Source organism: Syngnathus typhle, linkage group LG4 (assembly GCF_033458585.1).
Source record: "Syngnathus typhle isolate RoL2023-S1 ecotype Sweden linkage group LG4, RoL_Styp_1.0, whole genome shotgun sequence".
NCBI classification, from domain to species: Eukaryota; Metazoa; Chordata; class Actinopteri; order Syngnathiformes; family Syngnathidae; genus Syngnathus; species Syngnathus typhle.
Window position 1 is genome coordinate 16001130 of NC_083741.1, and position 27941 is coordinate 16029070.

A 27941-nucleotide genomic window follows, 5' to 3' on the forward strand; every position below is an offset into this window, starting at 1 on the left:
CTTGAATTGTCTTAGGAAGGAACTGAAGGAAAAAAAAAAAGATAATCACAAAATCAGAGTCATTGAGAGCCAGAATTGAACACTGACAACAAAATGAACAAGCACACATGGCAAAAAACGGCGTCAATAGATTTTTTTTAATTCAAAGTGAATCTTAATAACAATAATACACCATTTATAAGTCTTACTTCGACACTCACCAAAAGAGTCACCTGGAAAACCCGCTTAATGTGACTAAGTAGAGAAGGCTTGGTCACACCTAAATCACTGAGAACTAGAGAGGAAACACTAACGCAAACTGTAAAGAGACATCACATCCATAGTTAGTTTCCCAGTCCTCATACTGTAAATATTGCACAGTGCAATTGCTACATGGCAAACTAGTGTAGCACAGACAAATTAAAAAAGCAAATCAAACAAATGGCAACAAAAAAACACACACCAAAGCCACAAAATAGTCTACAGGTTTTTAAACAGTAATAGCTCCAATTTTATAATCAAGTGTATTTGATGAGCCATCTAGACAGATAATTTCATAACTTGCAGCATGAATTAACTCTGCATAAAGAGATGAACACAAGCTAAACCCAAAATAAAGCAAAACAAATCAAACTGTAACACAGTAGCACATTGAGACTAATACCAACCCTGAATTAACAAATCTAAAGGATAAAACCGCAGCAGAGGATTTTTTGTGTGTGTCATAAAATCATTACAATAATAGTTTACAAACTTTTTTATCTGTTAAATGTTACACAAAAACCCTCCAAATGAAAACAAAAATTTCTGTAAAGCAAGGTGATGGGTGGAATTCAAAACATTAGGTTGCATCTCCTCTTGCGTCGCATTGCTGGTGAATACTTTGGGAGGAACCACAACACCGATTACATTTCCCATGCGCATTATTGGCAAACTTTTTTTTAAGCAGTAATCATCTGTCAAGTTCATGTCTTGCCGTCAAAAGCTTTCTTGTCCAAAATGATATCACCATTATAATCACTAACAAATAAAAAGCATACAACCATATCAGTGTTGAAACGTATCGCGCCTGTGAGCGATCCAGGAATCCACAAGAATAAATCTCCTTATAATGAACAAAGAAGAGAGAAAACTCAACATGCAAGTAGAGGAGTTTGTGATTCTTCAAAGCCAGTGTTACCAAATGAGCTCTGGGTGCTTGACGAAAACAAAGCGACGCACATGCAAGGTCATGTAAAGTACGTATCATCTAAGAACACTTGTGTGGTGCAATGACGGCAACAATGTTTAAAGTATTGCATCTGCTGTTTCAAGCCAGTGACAATCCAAAGAAGGGCGACATGATGCTCATGGTTATCGTTATTATGAAGTGTTATATTGGTACAATCCACCACTATGCATGGTCCTCTATTGGTTTTCTACAAGCTGATCAGAGGCGAACAGGATGAAGTCTTATCTTGTTTTGTTTTTTACGTAAGCCACTTTGAACACTCATGTATACGGAAAAGTCTTGGGACATAGCTCCTAAAAATGTCATCAATCAGGGTGGAGGAAAAAGTTCCCTCTGACTGTTAATTCATCACATTGAGACAGCTCATTGATGTTGAGAATAATTGTCAATTTTTGCACATGTGAAGCCCTTTGAGACTTGTTTGTGATTTAGGGCTATATAAATAAACTTGACTTCATATATAGTAGTAATGAATGTGTCTCTTTCTGCAAGCAATGCATGATAATGAGAGAGGCATGGCTGGGTGAGTTTGGAACAATGCCAGAGGCCTGACCTGAACCTCGTCAATCACTCAACACACCGCGTGCTGAAGTCAACTTTCCCAAGAGGCTGCCTTCAACAGGCCTCAAAATTGGCGTAACAGGTTACTTTGGAGTCAGCCAGCTCGCTATCAATCATTTCCAGTTGGTTTAAAACACATGCACTAGCCTGTTAACTGGAACACTTGAAGGAGCATACAACTCTTAGTCCAGCTTCCCACCAGCCACTTAATAGTACCTTTGAATTTGTTATTATTTTTTTTAATTTAAATTTTTGTTCATCAGTCTCACGAATGAGTTTTGACGCCAAAAGTGTGAGAATGACCTCCATGTGCACAATAGACGAGCTGCTTTGCCGTCCATTTTTCAAAACAAGTCTTAAAAAAACACATGAGAAGTGAGTCTTTCATCTACATGTTTTTAAAGTATTCAATTAAAAAAAAAAAACTTGAGCTACAGCTCAAGGCCATTTTGTATGGTTTCTCTGTATAGGAGGCTCGTGAATAATAATTACCTCTTGCATGTGTCCCAGTACTTGTCCGTATAGCGTATTGACGGATTGAATGGATTCTAGGCCTTCCTCCTTCAATATGCATCTCGAATGTTCAGAATCTCAAGGCACATACACAGTGCTGCTCACACTGCTTCAGTTTCAGTAAGGGCCACACGACAACGGCGGCTTTCCAATTAAAAACACTGAGACGAGCAGTGCAGCGATCACAACGCAAGGCAAAGCTGATATTCTTATAACATTGAACAGATAAAAACATTCTAACAATAAATACTAGATCAAATCAATTCAAACATCTTGGGCGATGAAAATCATTTGTGGGTAAGTATTCTAATCCGCCTTCCTTTATGGTGAGTGTAAATAAAAGATCGTTTTCACATGCACAATGCCGTTGCACTGGGAGAATATTGTTAACGTACGAGTTACATTGATACTGCAAGCTACGTTTTTTTTTTTTAAATGAGTACGAAACGTCAATATGAAAACATACAAAAATTAAGTTATACATCGATACACATCATCTATATGTTGTGATGAGCCTCGAAGGATAGGTCGAAAAGGATAAAATACTGATGCATAAACACGCACGCACACCCCGAGAAACAACAAATGCAACTAGCGTTCGTTATCAGCAATACAGTAGTTATAATGACACTTCAAATAGAAACATGAAAAAACAAACAAATCAAAACCACTTCTATATTAGATCATTAGGGACCTACACAGACACAGACACACACACGCGCACACACGCACAATTTGCGACGCCAGGCTCAAACTCAGAGAAATCACCTAATTTCACAACTATGGAAGTGGCAATCATTTAGCAGCTGATCTACGATACATTCAAGAAAGAAATGATACGACTTATTAATTGCCCAATAAGCTAGACAAAACCTCGGCCGTTTTTAAATATGTTTGTTTCTTTCTTTTTCTTTTTAATCGACCCCATTCTACGACTATACTCCAAGTGAGGTTTACGCAAGGAAATGAATTACAGTCTTTGGTGCTGCCAAGCAACTTCATTTGAAATCAAAGACAAATAATACACGCGTAACTAAGAAACGAAACTGAAAAAACACACACATGATCTACGTGTATATATAGATATATGCTATATAAACTGGTGACACCTGCTCCCACCGTATATATTTATATATGTATATATAGCCTCCCTGACGGAATGTTTAAAAGAAGCAGTCGACACTGCGAAGCCTTTAGCCATCAAGAAATGTAAAGGGAAAAAGTTACCTTTGTCACACATGCATAAATGAGAGAATTGCACACAATTAACTCACACCTCATCAAGCATTGGTACTAAATACTGTAGCTCTACAATATACGTCCATATATGTGTGTATATCGAATACTGCATGGTTTGCTCAGGCTTGGAAAAATCCATACCGTGAATTCATTTGCATTGTTTTCCTTACCTAGTCAAAGCCATGCCCACACACCTCTTAACATCGAAGAAACAAAGTGAAATGAAAATACGTCGACGAGTGTGGAGGGAAAGGCGACTATTGAGATTGTATTGCAGTTTCGTCCAACAGTACAAACAACTGTTAGTAATAAAGGTTTCACTAAATAGAAAGTGATTATGAAGCAATACTCAGTACTTGCACGTTGTACACTAGTTCATTTGGACAAAACTAAAGTTGCTTTTTCTCCTTAAACAGCAACGCATTCGCAACCGCAAAGCATGCCGTTTAACTTGCATGAAGGGAAAAGGAAATTACGACGCACTAAAATATACACCAAAGTATAAGCGCACCGCTATCCGCGATACATCACATCCATGCAGCCTATGTGTGCACGCATATATATATATATATATATAAACACACATGATGCATCGCGTAATTGTATATGTATATACTCACACATAGGTTGCATCGAGTGATTGGAATTTCAAGTGCTGCAGTCCAGTACATTAATAGTCTTGTATATAGTCATATATAAGTACTAACATGAACAATATGTAAGGCACTATGGCTGGGGACAGTTATACAATGCAGCGAGTCTTGTCACACAAACGATAAGAGCAACATCAACGCATCGTTCAATTTACACTTTTGCTCATGCAAGACCACATGCAGCGTGAGGAACGACCCTATTTAAAATCGCTTAGTTGACTTTTGACATTGCGAACACCGAAAGACACTGGAAAAGTACAAATACTCGGAACAAGGTACAATAGACACTGTAGACGACATCTGGCAATCTAGAGCTAGAGACTGGGATGGCTTTACAAATGTGAATGTGTCTTGCTCATGTAAGAAGGCAATATAGAAAAATAGCTGGGGTCGGGGGTGCAACGTCAAACTATTCAACACCACCCCAATTATTTACCTGTTTTGAGGAGTATTCGTAGAAGATCCAATGCAAAGGTATATCAAATGTGCAAAACACATTAAGTGTGACTTTAACGACTCATTCATTCAATCATTCATACATTATTTCCTTCAGAATTTTTGCCCAAATCTCAGACATCGTTCCTTTTTTTTTTTCCTTTTTTTAAAGCTTGAAGTTCAATTACACCCAAGTTGACATGATTCAAAAAATAGCTTGTTTTCTCTGTGGTTGTGCCATGGTTTTTGGAAATGAAAAACCATGTTGCTCGTGGTTTAAGACAGAATTCGCCCGGCGCCTTTAGCCCTCGGGTAGTGAGAAGAGTACCTGGGCACCTATGCTCAGATGTAGGGGTACTGGTTTATTTTGGTGGGACTGAGTGGGAAACTGGCGTAGGCCGGCGAGGCAATGTAAGAATGCGGGGGGAAGAGGGGCTTGAATTGGCCTTGGGGATGCAAGGTTGGGGAGGGCAAAAGCCGCGGGTTGATGCCCACTGTGACCTGATGCACGATGCCCGCTGGGTGAGAGATGCTGTAAGCGGGCTGAAGGACGGGACGCGAGGCGCCAGGGGAGGCCAAGAGGTGGGCCACGGGCGCGGCCGTGACCAGAGGGCCAGGAGGGGGGTAGGACAACAAGGTGGGTTGGGAGTGCGGGTGTCCCCCAAGGTGAGGATGGCCCGCAGAGTGGTTCGGGCTGCTGTGGGACAGGGTGAACGCGGGCCCATGTATGGTGGGGGGGATGAAGGCCTGCGGTCTGCGGTGGGCAAAGTTGCCGTTCCATTCCTGGTGGCAGGAAGTGAAATGCTGGACCTGGAAGAGATACAGGTCAGGTTTCAACAAGACACGTCCTGCATTTGTTTGCCACTAGATGGTGCTGTATTTTCATTGCAACTTTTGAAATAAATACAATTCAAAGCTGTAGGAAGGGAATAGATGGGGCAATATGCTCACTGGTGGAAGCAATCTGTATCAGTGGATGTCAAACTTCTGACACCAGGTTTGACCAAGGTTTGTCTTATTTCTTGTTTTACATGTGAACTTTTTATGCACTTGGATCAGTGGTTCTCTTGCCTTCCTAATGGTAATCATGCCACACACACTCACTCATATCGAATCTCCACTGCAGTCATAAACACTTAGTGGCGCATGAGGATGCGACTCCCGCAATTTCTCACCTGCCCAAAGGCTAAGGGTTGCTGCTGCTGGGGCTGGAATGAAGGGGTGATCTTTTGGGAACTGTTGAGCAGAGGAGTGGAGTGGTGATGATGCCACCCAGAAGGGCCTCTCCCTTTGGACTGGTATGAAGACTCCAGAACTGAGCAAGAAGTGAAGGAGATACCAAGAGATGAGGATGCTATTAATTTCTTGCCTGACTATAATTTGTGCAAAAACCGATGAGCAAAAGCATGTCATCGCTAAAGGTAGATGACATTAAACAACAATTGTGGCAGGAGACTTTATCAGTTGTCTGCTATTCTCAAAGTTTGATCAGCTCCCAATTTTCAACGTGGCGGCATGGCTGCTCTGAATGTGATCTCTATGATATTAATAGACATGTTTGAGGGATCAGAGAGGAACTGGTAACTAAACTCTTTCATAGAGTGAGGCCAGATCATCAGCTCTAAATATAGCTGGTAGCCGTGCCCTTTTATGTGTGGCCAGTTGGTGGTTGGACGTGCGACATGACTGACATGAAAGGTGATATGACTGAATGATTTCTGTGAAGGATTTACATTGCAACCTTCCCTAAGCCCAATTTTGGAAAACAAAAATAGTGTGAGGGTGCGGGGCGGCGTTGAATAAACATTCGGTAAAGTGACACGTTGACGTCCCACTGGCCACAGCTGTTAAAAACCCTACTCATGGCGTGTGGAAAAACTCTTGTACATGTGAATGAATTGAATATTCAAACTTGGGTGTTTATGACAGCCAGGATTTGCGTGTACTGGTCGTCATCCACGTTTTGAATATTTAATTCCAAGCAAATCCCAAATGCCATGCGTAGCTTTATGAAGCTCACACCCACACAGATACACAACACTAGCAGAGTAGTTTAGAATTAGCCTATTGGCAGAAAATAAATATCCACTCCGGAAATGGGCTCAGATAAGTCAGTCAGGTCACCCATAATCACCTGGGAGAACCTCTGTGGTCGACTAAGATGACGTAATCCCAGGCCATGTGACCTGTAGAGCAGACAGCAGCAGTGGTGACTAGACTTTTGAGCTATCATGACCTAGCACTTGCTGCTCTCCGTGGCCGAGTTAGTAATCCAGGGTTCATTACTCACTTAACCATATTAACACAGACATCCGACGAGTCAGTTCGACATTGAATATTAAAATCATGACTGATGCATTGCTTCGTGCACTATATGTGGTCAGCATTACCTGTGCTGCCAGGTGCTTCACCGACACCAGTGTTATTGTTCTGTACTCTCATCGGAGGCACGGCGGCCGTACGCACGGCCGGCTTGCTGGGCTGAGTTTCCAGGGCAACGCATGTAACACGAGGCTTGCAGTTTTGATTGCTGTTGGCAATGTAACGCCGCTGGGGGTAGGGACTGGTGTTATTGCCGTTGGAGGCGGGTGAAATGTCCACTGTGTCGCACCCACTTTCCTGTTCGTCATCGGACATGCTGTAGGCGAGAAGAAAAAGAGGAAAAACGTTACGGTCAACGCTGTTGCGTTGACAAATGCCAAATATGGTCGCTTAGGACTTTGTTGTGATAGCCTATATTGATCATACCTGTTGGGATGTTTACAGGGTGACGTGCTGGACTGCACGGAGGCTGAAGAGCTGGTGCTGAGCGTGCTGTCGGGGCTGCTGAGGGAACACACTCTCTCCATACTAACGGTGCTCTGACATGCCTCGCAATCTGCACTTCCTTTACATCTGACAAAGGAAAAAAACGACATTTACCACAGAGCCGTCGCTTTTCTTGCTCGAGGGACCTGGCACTCTACTCACTCGCCCATTGAGTGCCTTTGTGCGGCCTCCTCTTCATCACTACTGATGCTGATGACGCTGACAGACGGGCTTGTTAGCTGCTCTTGCGAAACCGAAAGGTCCTGGCAGTCCGGCTCTACTTTGCAGCAGTTGTCGTCATCATCTTCTTCTGCCTGCTCCGTTTCTTGCTCGTGTATAACAGCATGCCTCTCTTCAGGGCATCTTGCTTCTTCCCCTGCGGCCTCTTCCACATTCTTTGCTGTATCAGCCATCTTTGGGGACTGGCATGGTAAATTTGGGTTGTTTGTGTTTTGGGAAAAGCTGCTGCCTCTGTGGGAAGAAGGAACCATGTCGCATCATGAAAAACAGCATTGATAAAGTAAAATCTTCATTGGCCACTACCAAGATATTTATTATCGCATTAGCTGGTTTCAAAGCTGAATTGTATTATGTGATAATATAAGCCGCAAACTGTTTTTCTGTTGTTTTTTTTAGTAGCCAGGAGTGACATACCTGTTGGTACACGGCTTTGCTCGCTTGTTGGCAGCTGGCTGTGGCCACACCACATGCGCAATGCCGATGTTTATTGGCTGGTGGGCGGGCATGGTCATTTGGTTGGTTAAGAACGGCTGAGGGTGGGCAATCATTGAGCTGTAATGGTTACCATGGGGATGCACTTTCCTGCATTAAAACAGAACAGTGTACAATGAGCCAAAAGCCTTTAGCACCATTACTGACAAAATGGTCTTCATCCCAAAGGACACGCATATGACTCACCAATCATTAATATTCAAGGCAAACAGCTTTCTGTGTCTGTGTTGCAACGCAACCAAATCCCACACGATAGCAAAACGACTTACGCAAATGACACCCTTACTCTACATACATGTATTGAAAAGTTTTAAAACAATGTTTTGAAGTACATTATTGTTAGATTGCATGACTAACACATCTCAGATTCAGCTTACCCCCAGTCACCCACTCTTGGTGGCCCCGCCACTGTGTCAGAGGCCAAAGTCGTTGGCGGTGGGGGGACTGATGTCACTTGCTGCCAAGTGGGCACCAAAATCTGCTGGGCTCGGCTCGACCAGGCCTGTGCAGAGAATCCAAAAACGACATATTTATCTCATCAGTGATCATCTTCAAATACAAGGTTCATGTCATTCACAAAACCTCCACATTTTAGCATCTGATGTTATAACTGTGTGAAAGCAGTACCTGCGTGATAACTCCTGGTCTGATTTGGATGGGCTGGATTGGGGGTGCTTGAGTGACCAGAGGAACGGAGGCCTCCATTCGAACAGAGTAGCCAGCTGGTTTCACAGTGTTGGTGGGTATTCCTGAAGGGGTAAAATGTAGAATATTTAGTTATAATTGGTTTCTGAACATTTGAGGAACATGGTGCAAAGCACCTTGAGATAACTTCAGTTTTGAATAGTCTCTATACAAACAAAAATGAATCAAATCACACATGCTAACCTAGAATAATTTACATTACATGCATAATACATATATTTGGACTATAAACTGTGAAAAATGTACACATAGTACCTTGAATAGTGGGTGGACATAAGATGAGTGCCTGTTGAAATGAATCGTTGCCTCCAAATTGTCCACTTCCTGGCTGTAATGATATTCCAGGGTGCAACACTGAGGGGGCAGATGGTGCTAATGCCTGGAAAAAAAAATATATGGAAGATTTGAGATGATTAAAAAAGCGTGATTGACCCATACCGCAAAATGTATTTGCAACTTCAAGTATAACTAGAATATTAAAATTCGAATGAACTGTAATGTGATAAAAGAGAGACCCAGTTGTGCCTTTGAGACAAGCGTTGCGCACGTGCTGTTCAAGCATGTGCTTCTGCTTCACTACTCATACTGATTATCACAACATTCTCTCAATACTAAGAACTGAGCTCTTTTTTGTTCTGCCACAGTGTGTGCGTGGCTGCAAAGGATTGTTAACACAAGGCCACATGTCCGAAGGTTAAAGAATAATTATACAAGCCCTCATTTGTGCAGCAGACTATAGTAAAATGGTCTCTTAAATAAAGAGGCTACATCAACGGGATTCTTTGGATTTAAAATGCAATCGTCAGCCTTGCATTGTGCTAAAAGAGACCTATTACGGAAAATTGACTTTTGAAATCGCCTCTGTACAAACGGCTGAGTCTGGGGTTGTCTATACATCACGTGAGAAATCAAACAAGCAAATAAAACTCAACCCCATAACTACCCCAAACAGCATTTCTCTTGCCATTGAGGTGGTGGTAACAGCTGGACTACACTGTCTAAAATATGTTATTTAGCAAATCAAAGTCTGCTTTATTGTCAATTTCTTCACATGCCAAGACACACAAAGAGATCGAAATTACGTTCCCACTATCCCACGGTGACAAGACATAGTACACAATATACATACAAGTATAATGCCATGGAGTGATGGTACTGTTGGTTCTAAGAAACGTGTTTAGGAAATGGGCAAGTGTGTGCTTACAGTGTTAGACAGGGAGTGTAATCTTGAGCTTAAAAAAAATAAAATAATCAATAACGTCATTTTTCCATTATGAGTTCACGTGATAATTTTGTGAGGCAGTCAATGTGGTGTTGGTGGCAGTGTATTTGCGGTGAGCCATGTGTCCATTGTATGAACCACATACAAACACTGGTAATTCAGTGTTTGCGCAAATTTAGACTTGGCTCAACACTGTAATCGGAGATGGTCCCAGCCGTAAGAGAGAGCAGGATGAGCAAGGGCTCAATTGCACACGTAAGCACCGCACCCTCAAAATTTTCAGCCTGGGTCAAAATGAAGGATGTAAAATTTGCTCCAATTCTGATCATGGGGTATTTTGACAGAGGCATGTTATTAAGACAGCTGTTGTGTTGTTTATTTGTTCAGGGGGTGCAAAATAATTCCACTTTGATGTTTTGTGTTGTCTTTTTTCGAGATAGCTTTTATAGACTGACTGATTTGTAGATGTGCATCATCAAGTGGCACCGACAGAAAAAGGGGTCAGCTCCTTATTTCTCCTCGGCAACAACAGATTTGCAGCGTTGCCATGACCTCAGCAACGTGACGTGATTTTGTTGCCATGACACCAGAGCTACAAGGCAGTTAGTATGGGTAAGTCTGCAGTTTTGAAATCAACAAGGGAAAGGAGATTTTCAAATCCTCAGACTGGGTCTCGAACTTTTCATTGAATAGAATTAGAATTAGAATAGAATAAAGCTTTTACTAATATGCTTTTAACATTACTTTTATCTTCAAGCCAGAGGAGATATTTTCAGGGTAGTTGTATTATTTTATTTTAAAAATCTGATGCAAAACACTGCATTCCAATATGCTGCGTTTTGTCTATTTTCCACACCATTCAGTGAAGTGTGGCATTTTTTGACAGATACAAACAACTTGAAAACATTTTATCGTCGTACATTTCTGTCCCAAATGCAAGATTTTCTCATAAGCGTTGCTTAGGAGTGGCCGAAATACTTCATAGATAACAGATTCCTTTTGCTAAGCAGCACCCATCATCAAGTGTCGCATTGCATCCATTCCACCAATGAGCCGGATGAAAAGAAAACTTTTTTGCCCCATGTTGACATCTAGAATACTGTTTCAATACAGCGGCTTTCAATGAGACAATGCAATACAATGAGAAAAGCGTGGACAGTAGTTTGTAATGTAGACACTTTGTCAATGGCTTACTTGAGGGTGGACAACAGTCATTTTGTTGAAGGGGTGGTTAACTGTGGCTGCAGCAGTTGGGGCCCCGGGTCGAACGAAGGGTCCCTTACTCCTGTTCGCTACCTCATACGTACTGGGGCGGGTTGAGCAGATATCCATGATGTGGAAACACGATTTGACACTGTGCGCAAGAGATGAGGTGGTCAAATTGATGCCCAACTCAATGTGTCGTCAGCAGAAGTGCCAGTGGACTTACTGGTTGCTATGAGGGAAGTCGAGCAAATGTTGCATTGTCACAAAGGGGTGACTGAGAGCTTCAGCGGGGGCGATCCTCTCCTCTGCATCGATGAGCAACATTTTCTTCAGCAGACTCACAAACTCCTGGCGGTCTGCTTTCTCTGCGAGTAAATCGCTGCCTTCTAGATTCATCACCAGGTTCACCTGGAACAAAATATTTTAACAGAATCGGTTATTTGTTCTCAGTTCTTAAGCTATGATATTATTGTAATATGATGCATGTTTCCAGAAATTCTAAATGTTGAAATCAATTCTGACTTAAGAGAATGTGGGTGTGTGTGAGAGTTCCTGTCTTCTGAGTAAAGGATGACTAAACCTTGAGAGGTTTTTTTGGTTGGTTTGTATTATGTTTGAGGAGATATTTTGAATAGAAAATGTCTTTGCTCTTTCATTATAAGAGATGTGCATTCTGCTTTTCTACCCACTTTCATAGATAAACAATCACATTCTCTAAATATTTGATGTTGACCTTTGGAAGTTAGAAGTCAGAAAAGTTGAACATACATGCACTATGTCATCCAAACAACTGAAGATGTACTTCCTCGCTTCCTTTGATTTCATCCCCGTCTCAGCCTCATGCTCTTCTGTAGACTGTGGAGACATAGGTTTTGAAGTAGGGTGTTAGTGAAGTGAAAGTATGAAGAGGTTTCAGTTGTACTATCTGTCAATAAACTGTTTCACCTTTATTCTCCAGACTGCATAAGGCGAATCTGACTCTCTGCAAAAGAAACGTGTCGTCTTTGTCCCTGCATTCAGTAAATGGTCTCCAGGCAAACCTTGCGTCTGAGAAATGTAGCGAATCTAGTTGGACAGAAGATTGGAGAGGGAAAATGACATAAATAAACAAAAATTCAGTTGAGAAGGCAGCAAAATTCATTTAATCCCCATAAATACTGCAATTGCTGTCATTCAAAAGCCAACAAGAGCGACACCATGTTGTAAAGTCACTGGTTGCAGATTGTCTCCGGCCGAGCACTGCATCAAACACCTTGAAGACTACAGTTCATGTGAAATAGTTAAACCCAAATATCCCACTGCTGATGTCTGACAGGTGTCAGGGTCTTTTCATGTTAGGCTGTGATAACAAGGTCCTCCTGCGCTAAATGCCAGGTGCCGTCCTTGGTTACGACTGCTCTTCGGTGGAGTGTGCCACACACACACTCACACATGCTCTCAGGTTATGCGAGGAGGCCTGTGAGAAGCCTTGCTGACGTCAATCACACTTAAGTGTTAAGGACAACGAGCATTACAGATTCAGCATCGCAAAGAATCATGGAGCCACACAGTGCGAAAGACGTGTCACACGACGTCATTCATTGTAGCTCCAGTCCAATCCTAAATGTGATAAAAAATCCTGTTATGTCACACGATTTGCGTATATGCCAGTATGGCAGAAAATAAGAATTATATGTAACATTGATAAAAGCTCAGCTTTAGGGAATTACGTTTTGGAAATGGAAAAACATCACTACAGTGGAAGTGGTGTAGAAAATAGAATTATATGGGAGGGACAAGTCTTGTATTAATTTTCCCTGGATGAAAAACAAGGCTATAAAATAAAGCTTTAAAAAAGTGGAACGAGGACACAATGATTTTGTAGAACTGCCTCCAAAATTAGGTTGTAGATGGACAAAAACATTGCTGACAGTTACAGAATTATAAAAGGAACATATAGAAAGGTCGAGATGTTACAGAAACCTTAGATAAATAAAGAGGTGGAAAATCAACTGTATTTGCTCAATGTTCAATCTTGACTGTGTGGGTGATCTAATATCCTGCAACTGTTAATCAAAGTAATAGTGCAGAGAAACATTTCAGAGTAGAATCATTCAAAGTATCAAAAATGCATTCCACTTTTGATCTCTCCGACCTTCACAAAAATATTCTGCATCTAAAAATTCACACTAAGCCCTGAGAATGTTTGTGCTGCCATCATTTAATGCGTTAATCTCTGGTCAAACCATTTATTGAGCCCGAGCTTGAACGTTGGTCTGATCCTGGGGTATAAACAAGCAATGTGTCTGCGAGTGGGAGTAACATATGTCCATGTTTTCAATGTAATAGGAAAAGACTCAATTTGTTTTTCATAATCATGAAGCCATCTGGTTATTTGGTTCATATCAATTCCCAAGATGTACAGCAAATCAGAATATAGAATGTAGTCAAGTCTAGTCAAATTAAGCAACACGTTACTTACTACGTGTGCAGTGTGCACGAGTACAGTGATTGTTTAGTAGTCCAGTGGCGCTCAAAGCTTTTTACTCTATTTGTCTCTCAGAGTAGACCACCATTCAAATAATGTAACATTACAGAAACATGAGCAAATATTTGTCTGATTATCAATTATGTTCATTTTCAGCCAGTATGAAACTTATTTCACAATTGTTTAGACAATATCGCATGTATTTTTTATTTAGTTTGGTACGGACCACAGAACCCATCTCAAATGCAAAAAGACCTTGAGATTCTTCGGTTAATTTAGAATATCAGTTTTGGATGGGAGCAGAATAGAACGCTTTTAATATTGAAAACTACAGTACTTGTACTTTTGATCAAACGAGAGGTGTTCCGATATTAATTGAACTAAATGATACACTAATATAGGATGAGGAAGGTAAGAAGAGTAGGAGGACTCTGGGTTATAAATACAATCTGCTGTGTGAGATGGAACCAGATCCCGTGCAGAAAGATAAGTTCAAAACGGAACGGAAGGGGTGGCCCCAGCCAGATTCCCTCCGTGGCAAGTGGATGGATGACCTCACACCAGCAGGCAGCTGTGGCCTCTTTATTTTAGTCAGCTTACCGTTTAAGTTGTGTATTCACTGTATTAGCAAGAATAACAAACGTTTGTTTTGTCGATGTTATTTTTGTCTACATGTAGTTTGTATGTTCCATTTATATCGAGGCACTGTCAATGGGACATCCTGATCATGTTTTAATCACTGTTTTAACTAGAGTTGGTTAGTTTATTCAGTTAGTTTATTCAATTGATCTGTAAGGAAAAAATATTAATCTTGAAAATGCACTGATATTTCCCAATTGAAATCAAGGGCTGACAATTGAGGAAGTATTTTGGAAAATATTGATATCAACTATAAAATCTAATAGTTGAATTGTGTTCCTTATGTCTACATTTATTTAATGAAGAAACCAGAATCCTTCCCAAGATACTAGTGACAATTATGATTTTACACTAAAGGTCATGTGAGGCAGCCACATGTTAAATGCACAATCGCAGGTGCTCTGACATAATCATATTTATGTCGAGGATTCACTTCTGCCACACCGAACAAGAACAATGTTTCTGTGAAGTGATCTTTGTTTCAGGTTCCTTCTCACCTATTATCGCGCTTCTTTTTTTAGGAACTCTCACATCTCCTATTTTTAGCAACTTGTACCCAAACTCATCTGCCCATCTGAGACTTTAGACTACAAGAGGTCTCCATGAAATGAGGATGCGCTCCTTAACTCTTCCCAAGGCAACGTTATTTCATGGGACCTGTCTTATGCAAAATATGACTTTAATTTTGTTCTTGTGTTGTTGACCGAGGTCAAATCTGTTTTAGAGATGTTGAGTGATTTCTCCTTAGCCTGACCCTGGGATGGGAATAATTTTAAAGTTGGTGATAAAAAAAATAATTCATGGGCTTCAGAGCAGGGTGCAGAGAGGCTGAGCATCATCAGGTAGGGAGCAGTGGCACAGAGAGGCTTTGCTGGCAGGCTTTGAGGGGATAGTGCAAAGCAGCTCAGCGTAAGTCCTGATCAGACTGGGTCCCGGAAGACACCGTCAGGGGTCCACTGGGACAAATGGGAAAACCCATTTCTGCTCAGTCTTGCTGACACCAGCTGACTGCTAAGTCTACCCCCCGGAAAAAAAGTCCCTTTCCCACCCAATAAAGAATGTTGCTTGAGTATAAGACAGGGCAGGCTAAACTATGAGGCAAAAGAGTGACAGTCTGACAAATATGGTAAATTATAGTTAATAAATAAAAAGGAAGTCAGCGTATGCAAAAAAAAAAAAAAAAAATGTGTGAATATGGTTGGTTACCTGGTCATACTCCAAGGCCCCAGGGTAAAGGGGCCAGCCCAGGAAAAGCTCAGCTATCACACAGCCTAGGGACCACATGTCTATGGCTTCACAAAATGGCAATCCCAAAATAATTTCTGGAGCCCTGTAGAAATACAAAAAGAGTTACACCCATGACATTACAGGATTGCATTCAAGAATCACTTTCATTTTACAAGTGATGTCATCATGTAAGACATTAACACAAAGTGGCATTGATGATAAAAACACACAAAAACATTTTCGAAAATGATAAATAGTCGCAACGAATAATAGAGAATTAAAGGAGGATGGCTGTTAGATGTTTTAAAGTGGGAAATAACAAGCAGTATGAGTTGAGCCAGAGTGGCTGAGCATGAGCAGGCCCCGGCCAGTGGGTTAGGAGGTCGGCCAGGCTGGGATGAGAGCTTGGACAGTGTTAAATCTCCTTGTCCCAGACAGAAAATCAGCATTAGTATTTCTTCATTTACTTGACGGCTTCCTGTTACTAGAAGTGATTTGGTGATGAGAGGACGAGAAGAGCAGAGGAAGAGTGGTTGTGGGCTTTTTAGTCTCATTAAATAAAAAGTAGTGGACATTAAAAAAGAAATATTAAAAAATACCGCTTTGTGGAAAACAAAAAAGGTCATGAAAATGGCAATGTACTATTAATATCATATTAAATGTACAAAATGTAATATCAATCATTTCAATCGGAATATCTTATCTTAGTTAAGGAAGCTTAACACAATACAAGAGTAGCAAATGACATAATTACCTCAAAATAAAAACGAAGCAAACAATTATGATCATGTGCGGAAAACAATATGCATACCAAATCTAGGTCAGTCAGAAACATAGGAAGAAGAAAAAAAAAAACACAGGGAGTGGAGTCAGGCAAACAATTTCTCATCCCATCAGTATTAGGGCAGGATTTTCCAGAGGATAAACCTCGGGGTCGGGGCAGCATTGGGTGGGTTGTGTTGTGCCCTCATGCAGGACCTAGCTGGTCTAAGATGGGAAACTCCATCTAATGCGGCACAAATCTAATCTTACACGATGTATATCTTGTCGATGCAGATTGGCCGTAGAATGGCAGGGCCAACAAGCCAACTGCTACCATGCGCCTAAAGTCATGACAGCCCCATAAAGCCTGTCATTCATGTATGTAGCACAACTATTTTTGTTTCCATTTACAGAACTTTAAGTGAAGCTGTTATCTCACACTTCTAGAAATAGCTCCCTCATCCTCCCGCCCGTGCCCTATCAGGGAGGACCAACGTGTAAGGTGGAATCCGACCTGCAAATAAGGGCGGCAACACACCAGGGAGGGGTATTGTTGTTTTGTGCTTACAGAAGCCTTACGCAGCTTGTCCGGATAAATAAAAGTATTTTTGGAAACACGGGTGAGAAACCTAGTCACCCTCTTGATGGAAGCAGGAGGAATTTTTGCACATCTCTCCCACCAATTGTGTAATTCCACATAGTCATTTTCAGGTCATTCCGCATTATTATGTGGAACATGGGCAGCAGTTGTGCTCTGATCAGCCTAGGCCTTGGATTAAGGGTACAAGGCTTTGGGCGTGTGCTACCAATGTAAACCTCTTAATGTGCTGACATGGAGCCAAAGCTAAAGAAAGATTTTTGTCCCAATTCAGATTGACTTCATGTTGTCAACTTGCCATTTTCAGTTGGAACACAATGACCCTCATCGACCACCCATATAAGATTAATGCCACAGCTTCCCAAAATTACAACTCCAGCACTTCATTGGGTCTCTTTGTGACACGTGGTGTAATAAATGTGTAGTTTCAGTGCAAATTAATCAAATGAGGTCATTTAAAAGTGAATCCTCAGTTCAACTTGCTTTTCTTCTATGTCCATTGTGTTGTTATGGAGATTAAATTTCCAAGACTACAACAACAAGGCTATATACAACTTTCCAATAGCCGCCTGAGTACAGACAAGTTGAGGGAGTATGTTTTTCTGTCCTTGGCAACAAGTCAGTTTGAGTTTGCCAACTACTACATAAGGCCTTTAATAATGACTCTTCTCATTTTCAAGGTGAAACCTCCCAAGTATCCATTAGACGCCTTGCCTTAAATCCATTAATTTATTGGAAAAACAATAACAGTGCGGAATGTAAAGTTGATCTCTCCAGTTTTCATTTCCTCTCATTATGTACTCATAGTTAAGCCACCGACTCAGCCACGAAAGAGAAAGGTACGCATTTATTGTGAAATAGTCGTGCAGATACTTGGTATAGTAGGAATAATACCCTTTCATAGATTCAGCGTGCTATCTTTACTTATTTTTTTAACTTGCAAATATATTTTATTTACAGTCGCGGTGGTGCTCAAGCGCATATATTATACATTGTGTGTAGAACCTATGCTTCAAAGACTCTTCTTGAATGAAAAATATTTAAAGTGCTAGTTGATCATTTTTCCTTTTGAGATTTGAGTTGTCGGGGATCAAAATCTTATCTATCCCTGCAACGCCCTTTGGCAAACTATCAGACTGTTCAAATAGATGCAAATTGCACAAGAGGGTTGTTTCAAAGAAAAATGTTGAATAAGGCGTAAAGTGTACAATATACCCCATTAAATGAGGAAATTATTTGATCATGAGCAATGAACAAAACAAACTGATTCTTTAAAAATTAAATGAGAACCGTCTTGTATTGTCAAGCTCTCCTAGAGTCGCACTGGCCAGAGTTATTTTAAGCAGTTCTTTGTTCACATTCTTAAACATGCTGCTCCCTTGACGTATGCACAACATGGTTTCCACAAAACAGGCAGTTTTTATCCGGGCCGCTATTTACATAGCATGCAGTCATTGATTTCACCGCGTCAGTTTTTGCTACGATTGCTGTGATAGCGCGATATCTTTTTGAAGGCGCGTGTTTCTATTTTCCATGATGTCATACATCTTACATATATAGCTTGCTGGTCAATCTAAATTAAACAGTGCGTGTACACTGAAATATGATCTGCTCATTGCAGCAATATTTACTTGTATGTATCAGCATATGAAAATAGAGCAGCAGAATGTCATGAATGGCCACCAAAGCGCTGAGAGGACTGCGATGACAAGCAGCTGCTCTCAACTTCCTGCCTTACAAAAGTACAAACTGTTCTATTTTGGGTAACTTCCTGAAACAGCCTATACACAATGGTATTTGTGAAAAGATATTTGAAACTTGTTGAAGACAAAGCTGTAATCGCTTTGATAGGTGCATCACAAAGCAACTTCAGTTCGTGGACCGTAACCCCAGGAACAGAAAATGGAAGAAAATCTGGAATACGTCAGTTTCCACTGTTTTGGGGAAGCCTTTCTACAAGATTTTAGAGTGTGTCTGTGAGATTTTTGCCGTTTCGGGAAGAGCAGTAGTGACGTCAAAGGTTGTTAGAGGAGAGGGCTTGGGCTCACCTCTCTCGATTCCTCCCCCTATTGTTTTGCGGTTTTAAAATACCGATGCACATACAATACTTCAAAGAAACTATCAATAAAAACCACTGCCCAATTGTGTCATTGATCACCTCTAAGTAATCATTCCTCCAATACAGTGGTTGACAACCGCCAAACAAGTAGAACGAGTCCAAGCAGGGGGATAAAAGTTCCGTCAGGCATCTGACTGTCACAGATGAGAAGGAATTTCCTAGAACCAATAATCAGTCGATTCGTTCACATTTTATGCGTTACATAATGCAACAAAAGCAACCGTATCATAGTTTCCTTTCCATCCAAGCTGCCAGCTATGTCAGTTCAAACACCAAAAGCCAACCGAAAATATGCATGTGTTCCGAAGTTGGTACTTCAGGTTTCTACAAGGCCTTGGGACAACAAACTACACTTGCGGGTAATATCTGATCAGGCCTACACGAGCCGCGCCTTTGGATCTAAAACCAAAGACGTTCATAACTAAAGAACTTATGATTACATAACTAATAAGAGTTTGGGCGATTTACATGTAACTACCTTGAAGGAATATAATTTAGTAATTTCTTGGCCAGGCTTCCAAGATGTAATCTGATTACACAAACAACGTTGGGGTTAGCACTCCAAAACTCGTGTTAAATCCTTTCTGAAATGAAGCCACTAAGTTAGTCAACGATTAAATCAATTTATTTGCCGACAAGTTCTTTTCCAGGCTCTGGAGCCTGAAAAAAATCTTTTATAATAAACACTGTGGCGTCACTTTTTTCAGACTCTAGCGGTATGTGGCTCCTTAGCTGGCAGGATGTTGTGTAGCATGGGACACATGGGAGGTTTCCTTGTTTTGCCAGAGGAAGGACATTTTTGACCCGACAGTTTTACCTCCCAATGACACAGCTTGCGGTTGCACTTAAGTGAACTGTCAAAACTATCAATCCTAATTACAGCCAACAAAGTTTACTGCTTTGTACTCACCTATAGTACCGAGATTGGAGGTACGTGGAGCATACTGCTTTGGACACGTGGCTGGCCGAGCCAAAGTCTATCACCTTCACCCTGTAGGGTTGCCTCACCGGATCCACCAGCATAATGTTCTCAGGTTTGAGGTCTGCATGAATCAGACCCATACTCTTCAACTTCTTCAGAGCCGTGGCCACCTGCTGCAGCACAGGTCTGATCACTTTCAAGGGCAGCGGGCTGAACTTATTCTGCTTGAGGAAATCGTACAGGTTCTGCTCGAGCATCTCAAACACAAGGCAGGTGTGGCTGCGGTGTTGGAAGCATTCAAAGGCTCGCACCAGGTTGTGTTCGTCTGCGTTCTCCCCGCTCAGACGAGCGAGGATGCCGACTTCGATTTGACCTTGTCGGGCGTATGAAGGATGGTTCTTCAGGATCTTTACTGCCACGACCTCGCCCGTGCCTCTTTTCCAGCACTTTACCACCTGTCCAAACGTGCCGCGTCCCAAGAAATCCAGCACTTCGTATTTATTCTTCAGGGAGCAAAGAACCTCATGCTGTACGACCTGGTAGTCCCCGTCACATCCTCCAGCGACGGGTCCTGCAGCCTGCTTGGAAGTCCCCCCTCCTGCCACCACGGCCGCAGGCGCTGCTGCGTTTCCTACATTCGTTGTTTGCAACATGGCAGGCAACATTGACAGTTCCTCCACAATCTGCATGGTGCTCCCTCGATTATCCAGCTCCTCACTTTTACGTTTCAGTCCACATCGCTGAGAGCTGTCAGCCGAGTTCAAACCTACACAGTCTGATTCTGTGTCTCCCTCCCCCTCCGCTTTCCCGTCCTCCTCCTCTCCACCAACCTCACCTCCTCCACTGTAGCCCTCTCCCCTTCCCCCTCCTCCTGCCCTGGTTGCTCCACTGCTGCCCCCACTTGCTGTGACTGTCTTCTGCTGCTGCTGATGACGACGACGATGATTCTGGTTCTGCTTGTGGACAACCGCTGCGCTCTGCCGCTGCTCGACCGCAGCCGGGCCCAATTGGCTAGCTCTTTTCCCAGGCTGTTGTCTCTGGACGCCCCGCACTATCACCGTCTTCACAGGGTACACTTGTCCTCCAAACACTTTCGCGTCCCCTGCCAAGTCTTGGCTCAAGAAGGAGCAGGCCTTCGTCGGGTGCACAATACCAAGGTTTCGCCTGTTCAGATAAGTCCGCGGATGTGCTCTCTCATGGTACACACAGCTGCTGGGCTCAACTTTGAGTTTCTTCACACTGCTAAAGGCACTTGTCTGGGTTTGATAAATGTGTGGTGGGTAAACCAAGACTTGTGAGGCCATACCTGTAAGGCAAAGAGAAACAACATTGGAGGTCAACAATACTTGGAATATCATTTTAGCAATTGAATATGAAAAACTAATGATAAGCATTATAGAAAATGGACAGATGCAAAGTTCCATTCAACAAATAAAGAGATTTTAGTAAATTCAGAATATGGCGACCACAGACTGAAGCGAGAAGGGACAATAACATTGGTTACAAACCTACCAAACCTACCCATGATTTTGGACCAGAGCAAGATCATAAAACTTATAAATGTGCCAAGAAAAGTCATCATCATCATTGAGCAAACAAGCTGCAGTGGAGATCTTGAGAGCACCTTTCGACTCACATCCATCCACTGTAAGCTCACCAACACCTCCACAGAGAAGATGACTAATGTTGCAAAGGCTTGCCTGACCTTTCCCTGTGGTTGCAATACATCCCCTGCTTCATGTCTCCAGGCAACCAATAGGGAGGAAAAGCATCAGATGAAGACAACCAGTCGAAAATAAAGTCACATGGCATGAAGGGGTGCAGATGGACACCACCCACCTGTGTGTGTGTACCATTTCATGTTTACTGTTCCCATGGGAACGTATTACGTGTACATCTGATCACCTAACAACCATTTAAAGGGGCAATGAAGTTCAATAGTTTCTAATGAGCCTCCCTGGCAGAGCGACGAAGCATTGGGGACAATGTGTGCCATACTTTGACCTCTAACCTACTCCGATTGTCCAACCGCTCAAGCTCAATGCTTTACACACGTTTATCAACATTTGGTCAAATAAAAATACCTTTTGGCGCTTTCCTATGCTTGATGACTATTACCTTGGTGCTCTAAACATGACAAGACAGACAATACCGAAAGATTTGCTACGTTGGCCTTATGAAAGCTCTAAATTTCAGCCTGAGCCAAAAGTGACTACGCATGAATAGAAAAACTGGATTAATGGATTAATTAAAGTTCAGGGTTTTCCATTTGACAAAGAAGGAGCCTGATGGAAGGCAATCACTGCGTTAATTACTAATGATGAACCTGAACATTTCCAATCATTTATTGGGACCATTCATAGGTTGCAAAAACAGTGGTTTATTAACATGTTGAATACTTTCGATCCGAGGTGCTTGCTTCCAGGCTACAAATATTTTGCTGAGGTTGTAAAAATATGTGAGAAAAGAAAGCAAAGCAATATTCTTTGTGCCAAACCAATATGGATGAGGGGACACAAGCACTGTGGAGTTTCATGAGGTTAAATTGTCGCACATTTAAAATGTTCATTTATCGTACGTGTTCTGACAAAAAGGAAATTTTTTGCAAGAGAAAGCAATCGTATTGCTTTTATGTGTAGGAAGTGTTTCTATTATTGCTGCGGAACTTAATGCAAGTTCATTGTCTGAAAAGAAATGGTAGTAAAAAACTATTTCAAGGATAGTTTGGTAGGGGTGGAAAAAAACAAGTATAACTTGATTTGAATGACAGAAATGTCATTTGCTAAGGAGAAGCAGGGCAATTTAAAACAACAAAAATTGAATTCCGGTCAAGAAAATCCGATTTCAATTTCACCCAGCCCTGCTTAATAGTGTTTAATCTCAATTTTGCTGAGGTCAGCAGAAAACAGCCAAAAACAGCATGCAAAGGCTTTACCACTAACATTATACAACCAAAGACAAAAACCTCAGGTGCCAGCAAGATAAACCCTAAAGAAGACTAGATCCCAAACCCTGGAAGAGCATCTTGTCAGAGACTCTTCTCGCACCAAAAACAAAAACCACCATATACTTAAATTATGAGACGCCGGACATAAAATGAGTAACACAAGGCAGTAATTGGTGGGAAAGGAAAAAGAATAGCAGCTGCTTCTATTCTTATGAGCAGCCGCCAGATACTCTCTTGGTCAACCATGAGGCTTCTACTGTGGGATTGCATTACAGCCTTCAAAGCCTTCCACCAACCTTGAGCTGCAAGATAATTACTCACGAGTGACCTTATGACAGTAGTCAACTCGAAATTTAAAACAGGAACAAAATCAACACGTCACACCTGTCTGTGACAAGCAAGTGGTACTGAGTGAGAAAGTGTAATTGATATACTGTGAATAACAGTCACAATGTGTACATGCCATTAATATTCTGGTTAAGGTCGAAATTTCAGTTTCGGAAACATTCTGGACAACCTTTTTTCATGCGTGAGCTGACAAGAGTCACTCCCTGTGATCAATCTGAATCTTCCTGTCTAAACCGGATCTTTCTGCATTTACAAAACAAACAAATGGGCACGATGTATCCGGATACACATTTATATGACCAAATAATCAGGTTAGAAAAGGAGTAACCCAAGGAAAAAGGAGTAACCCAAGGACCTCGAGGATTTTTAAAAACCTGAAGATGAGCATATTGGGGTTTTTGCTGATGTTTACATGGCTTTGCGGAGCCGGAATATTTCTAATGTTGTTGTTAAAGAAAAGTCCGTGGATGACAGGTTAAGCATAGCAGCATTCAAATGGAATAAGCCTTCCACACACTAATCAGCTCCATCACATATAACAATGAAACTGTGCTACACACAATTAAGGGAATCTAAGGTGTCCCATCATCACCATCTCATGCATACAGCGAATGAGCTAACAGAGGCAAAAACTGACCATGGCCATGTGGTTAGACTTCACTATTGAAAGTAACACAAAAGCTGATCTGTTCACTGCAGATAACACTTGAACATGTGATAATGAAATGTAGCATAGTTCAGCGCCGTGTTAAAGAGATGATAAAAAATAGTTTACGCAATGAAGATGGATTTACAATATAAGATAGGGCGGACCTACACGTGTTTTTATTTCTTAACCTGAAAGGTGGTGTGCCTGATTAATAGCTAACCTTTAATATGCACATAAACCGTGCAGTTGTTTGAAAAAGGCGTTTGCAATCGCCAGAATCAACAGATTGTTTATTAGTTACTAATACGAGCCAAATCTGGTATTGTAAAGGTGGGCTTTTTTTTTTTTTTTTACTTGGAATCCCTCTGCCTTAAGACTGGGTTTGCTGCAAATATTCACAAACAGCCTCACAGTGTCTCGTGAAAAAGATCTTCTTTTCTCAAAAGCCTCTCTATTTTCCAAGGAATGTGAGCACATGGGATTTCTCATTAGTTGCATTTAGAGGTTCTCAGCTTGTTGGATTAGTTCTCGTACACAGTCAATATAAAAGAGTAGACCGAATGTTCAGGACACAGCATAAATTGACAACTGTGTAAAAGGGACAGCTGGAACCAAGAGGCAGCGTCACACTTTAAACCAACGCTGCTGCTGCCTGACACGTCATGCCTCTAATTATGAAAGACCTTGCAAAAAAAAAAAAATAATCCCACACTGGGTGGGCACTGGCTGTTTGGCTCCATAATAACAAAGACAATGACTGTAAAGTGCAGGGTATTTTTTTTTTCTTTTAAAGCATTGATCATAAAATGATCATCTGTACAAAGTGTAAGCACCACCACTGAGGTGTGAATATTCCTCAATTCATCAATCTCAACAGTTGAATTTTCTCAGGGTGAGTTTTTCTGAAGAACTCAGAGCAAAAAGTCTGGGACTAGCCGACCATTTCTGTTCTTAAACGGGGAGCCAAAATCCTCCAATACTGCTGACCTCGAAGGGCTCGCAGTTTCAAAGTTATTAGTTATACGAGTCATGTTTCATTCTCTCCTACGGGCTTTTCTCCTAATGTAGTTGAACATTAGCAGTAGCCACAGTGTTGCTCATCTTGGTCAAATGGCGGCGTCATCAACTGACTCAGACCAGACAAAGTGGAAAAATAGATATGAAAGCATTTTCAGTTTCTACTGCACACGTGTAGAAAAATCAATTTTGATCCTATTAAATCATGACCCCTGGTCAACCCTGACGTAATTTAATACCAAGTAACATTTCTTGATCAACATGCTTACCGATTCATTCACCAAGAAAAAAATATATACGTGGTAGCCCAATCCAATTATCTGACTGGTCTTAAAATAAACACTGTGCAAGTCCTGTCCTACAAAGAATGTTGAATGTTTACTTCTGGTGGAAATGTTCCACCCATCTGCACAGCTTTCCACAGAAATTCCAAGATTGTCACGGGGCTGGCTGTTATATTTTCCACCTTAAATGCAGACGAGGTTACCGGGAAACCAGCTCTTTATGCGGAAACACAGTGCGAGCACATGTTGCAAAGCCAGTGGGGTGTGTCATTAAATGTCTATGCTACCTTCACCTCCTAAAAGCCTTGCTTTAGATATCCTAAATAAGCAAGATTAAGAACAACAAATTGCTGCTTATGACTATTAATGTTTTAGACAATGGTCTATGGGAAAAGGAGTCCCTTATTTAAAAGAACAAAGAAGCAAGGATAAGAAATAAATTGCAACCAGTCTGGGAATGTATTAACTGAGAGCCTCTTAGTATTTACAGATACAGTATGAGATGACGGGAAAAATACAATTGGAAACAATGGAAGCTTTTAGCCTTGTTTTCAAAAAGCACTCTTGGGTTACGGGTAGAAGCATGAAACTACAGGAAACTATGAGGTGTCCTTGTGGTCAACTTGGCTAAGCAATACGAGCGCAGCACTCCTACAATATCTATCGTATTAAAGCAAAAGGGGTCGATAGAGTCCATGGCACCAGTCAAGGGTGTTAGAATAATTTCTAAGATGCACAGAGGCGTCCATGAAAAGGTCTACAAGCTGCTCATGGTGTGGTTGACTGAGAAAGCGACACGTGGGAGAGATAATGTGACGATGAGTGTAATGTGTGAGAAGGCAGAAGCCATTTATGCTGCTTTGCGCCAGCAGAGCCCAGGCACTTCAACAGGGCGAGTTGATGAAAGGCAGTCGTTTGAAAACGTTTATAAGAGCCTTCAGCCTTCATTCCATTGGCAGTTATGGTGAGGCAGTGAGCACTGATGCAAAAGCAGTGGTTACCTCGAAACATTTGCCAAAATTGTAGCAGACCAATGACACATTCATTGAAGTTTCCAACTTTAATGAGAAAGGCTGAATAATTTAAATATATATATATATATATATATATATATATATATATATATATATATATATATATATATATATATATATATATATATATATATATATATATATATATATATATTTTTTTTTTTTTTTTTGAGATTTCCATTTAATTTGCCATCACTTTATCAAGGTCCTATTTCCATGTGTTAAGATCAATCAAACATCCTATTAACAGGATGGTCTGTCCACTGTGGACCGATTTGAGCATTGAGTTATGTATCAAATGCAATACCTTTACAAAGATAATAGCTTCACTTAACACGTTTTCTTTATTTGTTCAATACTTTTGAAAAATCTCACCACACTCCACCAAACAAAAAGGTCACTGAAATTACTGAAATAAAGATGACAACATCTCCTCAATTTGCCCAAATATAACAATGTGCTTTTCAGGCATAACTAGCCCAAAGAAACCATTTGTGCAATTTGGCTTGCGATGAATCGACAGTCACACTACTTACCATCTCCTGAAGTGGGTTTCATTAGCTGTGCCTAAATTTGTGGCCAGAGTGGGAGGCAACACAACAGGTGCCGGGGAGAGAAAACCAGCCAGTCACGTAGAAAATCTACATCTATAAACCACACTAACTTGGTGGAAAATATTAAGAGTCAATGGCCGGTTATCTGAACACAAGCTATGGGACTGAATTTGGTTAAATAACAAGATAATGTATGCACTTGCAAAGGTTCACTGAGCTCAAAGGTCTTCCGTGTTTGTGTTAACTTGCGTGTTGACGTCTTAGGACAAATAATGGATTGACACTATAAACGCAATGGGACACAAAAATCACAACATGACCGGATTCGTTTCATCCACGTAGTAGAAAGTGATATTGTCATCACGATGTCTAAATTGACGGATCCCCATGACAACACAGAAATAAAACACCACACACACTTGCGTTAATCGTTACAACCAACGTCACAATCACATAGGCGTACTAGGAATGTTTCTACTAGTCAAGTAGTAAATACTTAATCGCAGCAAAATGATCGTTTCGTTACCACAAAGTCACGATCGCGTGATTAAAACCAAACAGACGCGCGAGCCAAGTTTGTTGTTAAGTTACGGCAGTGTTACGTCACGAGCAAACTGCTTCTGCAATATCAATTTAATCGCACACACGGTGCCGCCCCCGTCCACGTACCTTCACATAGAGTCACAATAAATATAATCCAGGGCTTCTCTGAACATGTTACGGATTTATAAATCCATAGCATGCACAGTTCGCCTGCACTGCTGCCATCTTGTCCTAGACGACAGGAAGGGAGAGCTCCCCCTCGGTAACGCCACCATCTCCCACATTGCAAACGTCAACTGAATCCCGCATCTGAACATCCAGAAATATTAAGCCGTGCTCGGGTGAGAGCTACGCGGGTCTAATATGTCTCCCTCCACTTTTGGGAAGGTAGCCCATCTAAGAAAGGGTGGCCGTGCCCCCGTCTAGATGCGCTGCTCCGCAGCCCTGCTAGCCTCCAACATGTCTCTTTCCTCTGTCTTCAACCCAGCGAGAATGTTTGTGAGCTGACGGCATTGGCCAGACAACAGCAATCCATCACAGAGAACAT

At 41.4% G+C, this 27941-nt stretch overlaps 1 protein-coding gene across 3 annotated transcripts; it reads right to left on the reverse strand.

Annotated features, from left to right (window-relative positions):
- Nucleotides 1-116: 116 nt before the first annotated feature.
- hipk3b (homeodomain interacting protein kinase 3b) lies at nt 117-27901 on the reverse strand. 3 transcript variants are annotated; one of them, XM_061277192.1, is made up of 17 exons: nt 27521-27901; nt 20007-21324; nt 15597-15720; nt 12230-12349; nt 12053-12139; nt 11508-11692; nt 11273-11432; nt 9112-9235; nt 8779-8900; nt 8529-8653; nt 8074-8241; nt 7582-7890; nt 7360-7506; nt 7002-7249; nt 6746-6797; nt 5787-5926; nt 117-5421 (listed from the first exon to the last, which is right to left on the reverse strand). In XM_061277192.1, the coding sequence occupies exons 1-17, from the start codon at nt 27591-27593 to the stop codon at nt 4913-4915; spliced, it is 4011 nt and encodes a 1336-aa protein (XP_061133176.1). In that variant the 5' UTR covers nt 27594-27901; the 3' UTR covers nt 117-4912. The 3 variants fall into 3 exon arrangements, with proteins under 3 accessions (XP_061133176.1, XP_061133177.1, XP_061133178.1); XM_061277193.1 differs by lacking the exon at nt 27521-27901 and adding an exon at nt 26834-27463; XM_061277194.1 differs by lacking the exon at nt 6746-6797 and having other exon boundaries at nt 27521-27900.
- Nucleotides 27902-27941: the final 40 nt, after the last annotated feature.